Genomic DNA, 3,874 nt, shown 5'->3' with positions numbered 1-3,874 from the left:
CTCACATAGAACAACCTAAAATAAATAATAAAAAAAACACCTTTAAGTTATAATAATAATAATAATAATAATAAACATAAACGCCTTAACTTAAAAATTACATATTTATTATATATATATATATATATATATATATATATATATATATATATATATATATATATATATAACACCATTTTAATTATAATTCATAAAATAATCTTTAATTAATTTTAAGTACATATATCACTATAATTTAGTTTATTATTTAAAAAATGAATCCTATTCTAAAATTTAATGTATCAATTATCAAATAAAACTAACAAATACACTCTAATCTTAATTTTTAATAAAATCAACATTTAAAATAAATAAGTTTAAAAAATATATATATATATGTAAGTAAGTATAAAGTTGCATCAATTTGTAGGCCTACATATGCATTACAATCATTATTATATACAACATATAATAACTAAATTAATCGTCTTTTAACTCCAAATTAGCAACTAAATGATCATTTTGTAATGTAACCATATATCATTTTAAGGAAGAATGATCACAAAGGTGACAGAACATCGTTTATAATAGATTATTTGAAAAGTTATTACGTACTAACTAACGATAATAATACAATAGTTACTCGCATATTAATAGTCATATAGCATTGAAGAAACAATAATCACAACTACGTAAGTGGCCTAATAATAGATTATCTGAAAAGTTCTTGCTATAATGTTATAAACGACAAATCAATGATAAAAAAACTATAAAGTAAGTGACGTAATAAGAGATTATTTGAAAAGTTTTTACTATAATGTTATAAACGACATAAATATGATTGTTGTTAGCAAATTAATAACTAATCATATATCATTCAAATAGATTATTTAAAAAATTCTTGCTATAATGTTATAATCGATAAAAATATTATGATTATTAGCAAATTAATAACTAATCATATATATTATTTAAGAACTGTGATCACAAATTATATAGATGATAAGAATGTGATTGTTATTAACATATTTATAACTAACCACATATATATATATATATATATATATATATATATTCAAGCAATTATCATTAGTGATCACAAGCTACATAGTCGAATAATAAAATATTATTTAAAAAGTTTTTATTATAATGTTATATACTACGAGAATATTATTAGCACAAAATTATGATTGTTATTAAATTAATAACTAACTATATATCATTCAAATAACCATGTGAATTTATATATAACTAACTATATATCATTGAAATAACCATGATGAATCTATATAGTATGTGACTTATGATTAATAATAAATTATTTGAAAAGTTCTTACTATAATGTTTAAACAAAAATATACTTGTTATTAGCAAATTAATAATTAATCCATACTCATTGATTAAATGAAGCCAAACCAATTAATAATCATATAACTGAATTTTAATCTCATTTTTTTATAGGGTACACGGGTCATTCATGCCTGTATAATATCCTAATTTTTCTAAAAATTTCTCTTATTTTTTGCTAAGACTTTCTAAAATAATAAATGTTCCTTAAATAACTATTTTGTAAATATGAAATTTTGTCTCAAAAATGAAGAAGATAGTATCATAATATTTAATGTCAATACAAAATTCCGGACCCTCACAAGATTATTGTAATCTAATTTAAGTCAAAGTTCATTCACACAAAAAAAAGAGAGATAAACTGATAAACAATCAATATATTAAAAAGTATCAAAACTCATGTTAGGTGAAATATAAAAATATATTTATAAATAAATCCAAATTTAATTTAATTCACAACCACCTTAAAGGGTAAAACAATTGATAAACAAACTTTTTTTAATATATTTTTTTGTATAAAGTCTTAGATTATAACAATCTAAGCAAATAAAAGTAAAATAAAATAGAACTGATTGAAAATTGCATTTATTTTGTATTCCACTAAGCATAGATATAAATAACTTGTCCTGGTTGAACAATCACATATTCACATGTATTCACTCAATGCTAAGTCATATTATTTTCTTATCTCCCATTTATAACCTATCAATCGATCCTCAATTGTTCTTCTAGATCAATATAGAAATCTCTTGCTCTTTTTGATATGGCGCTACATATTCCAGTTGCACCGCCAACTTACCACCACATCTATGTAAGCGTTCAGTACGAGGATAACAGTACCTCTATGGGTAATGAATTACCCAAGTACAGTGTGCTTGTTTGTTTGGTAAACATGAGGGGGGAGTTTAGTCGTTCAATAGGAGGCGAATTGATTACTGATGGGGTTGAGATTGGCCCAAAAGTTTGGATTTATTTCGAACACATTATTCGAAATGATGTGCCATCTTATGTTAATGAATGGCTCAAAAAATCAGACGTTCAATTGGATGCAAGGACAGAGGTAGAAAACTGCATTAACAACTTTTTTAGGCAGAGTTGGACCAAGTGTTGCTTTTCCATGCATTGTTGGGTAAAATACGATATATGCAAGATCATGCATGACACTAAGTCAACGGCGTCAGAAAGTGAAAGGAGCGAAACATGTGTGGTTTGTTTGGAGAAATTTAATGTTGGAGTCGAGATTAATAAGATGTTGCATTGCAACCATGTCTTTCACCATCGTTGTATTATCAATTGGATGACTAGAAGCAGTTCTTGTCCTTTGTGTCGTAAACCAGTGATTTCATATTTGTATTAGCTTGTTAGAATAAAAAAGATAAATAAATCTTCTCTTATTCAGTTATGTTCACTGTAGTCTCTTAATTATAAACTTTTTTATTTTCAATTATCTTTGTTTGAGCAAATAATGATTATAATATTTTATCATAAAGTTATTTATTTATTTATTTATTGGAAGATAAATGTATTAATAAAATATATATATATATATGGACTATATTTATAAATATTTAGATACAATGAATTATGTATTAAGGAGATGTCTTTTGAACACGTACCCTCATCTAATATTTCTATATTTTTGTTAGTTTATTCAACATTTATTCTATCTTTCTATAAAAATATTTTTTTTACACTAAGCAAAATATATTAGTATTGGCTTCTAATATCATCTTTTACTCAATAATGTAGTGACATCCACACATTGACATCTCTCCATCTAAGCTTTAATGGTATTATTTGACATACATATGAGTTACATTGGCATTTGTTATGAGATAAATGATCAATGTAACAATATCAAAAGATTTTATGAACTAAGCATCTTGTTCATAACTACATTTAGAATATTGTTTAATAATATCTTAAGAAAATAGTGATGTAAATTTAGTTGCATTTGTAATCATTATTATTAAACTTTTATATATGTAAGTCTTCAAGTAACTCAAGGTTACATAAATTGTAGGTTCAAAGTTTCATTTTATTCATTATTCAAAAGGATAATAATCTAAACAATTGTCGTCTAACTAAAAATTGTCATCTAAATGATTGTAGAAAACTTTTTACTATAATATTATAAACGACAAAATCATTTTAGTGTTATTAAGACATTAATAACTAACTGTATCTTATTAAAGGAACAAATCATCCCAAATTGCATAGAAAATAACATAATAAAATAAATACTGAAATTAGTAATTAGTGATATATGCAATGACAAGGACAATTATACAAATTATTTTAAGTCACATTTAACTCAATTTTGGCTTAATGACAATAGTAGTTCTTAAGAGAAAAAAAATAATAAGAGTTCAAAAATTGAAGTGATTGCAAGGGTATGCAAATATGTTAATCAACCTAACAAATAATAATAATAAAACTCAATTATGGCTAAGCTATACTGAATTTTAATTATTCTAATTTATATATTTAAAATGTCACATGTATCTGATCAGAGTCGGCCCATGTGCAGAGCCCGACCCGACCCGAC

At 24.1% G+C, this 3,874-nt stretch overlaps 1 protein-coding gene across 1 annotated transcript; it reads left to right on the top strand.

The window, feature by feature from the left end:
* The first annotated feature begins 2,089 nt into the window (after positions 1-2,089).
* On the top strand, positions 2,090-2,683 carry LOC124929911. The gene has a single exon (XM_047470295.1). The coding sequence runs from the start codon at positions 2,090-2,092 to the stop codon at positions 2,681-2,683; it is 594 nt and encodes a 197-aa protein (XP_047326251.1).
* The last annotated feature ends 1,191 nt before the right edge of the window (positions 2,684-3,874 follow it).

Source organism: Impatiens glandulifera, chromosome 1 (genome assembly GCF_907164915.1).
Source record: "Impatiens glandulifera chromosome 1, dImpGla2.1, whole genome shotgun sequence".
Taxonomy (NCBI): Eukaryota; Viridiplantae; Streptophyta; class Magnoliopsida; order Ericales; family Balsaminaceae; genus Impatiens; species Impatiens glandulifera.
Note: the sequence above shows the minus strand (reverse complement) of the source record. Positions and strands in the feature narration are given on the sequence as shown.

What these genes read in the sequence shown, in the direction of transcription:
- LOC124929911 (XM_047470295.1), top strand. Translation starts at nt 2,090, where the DNA reads ATGGCGCTACATATTCCAGTTGCACCGCCAACTTACCACCACATCTAT.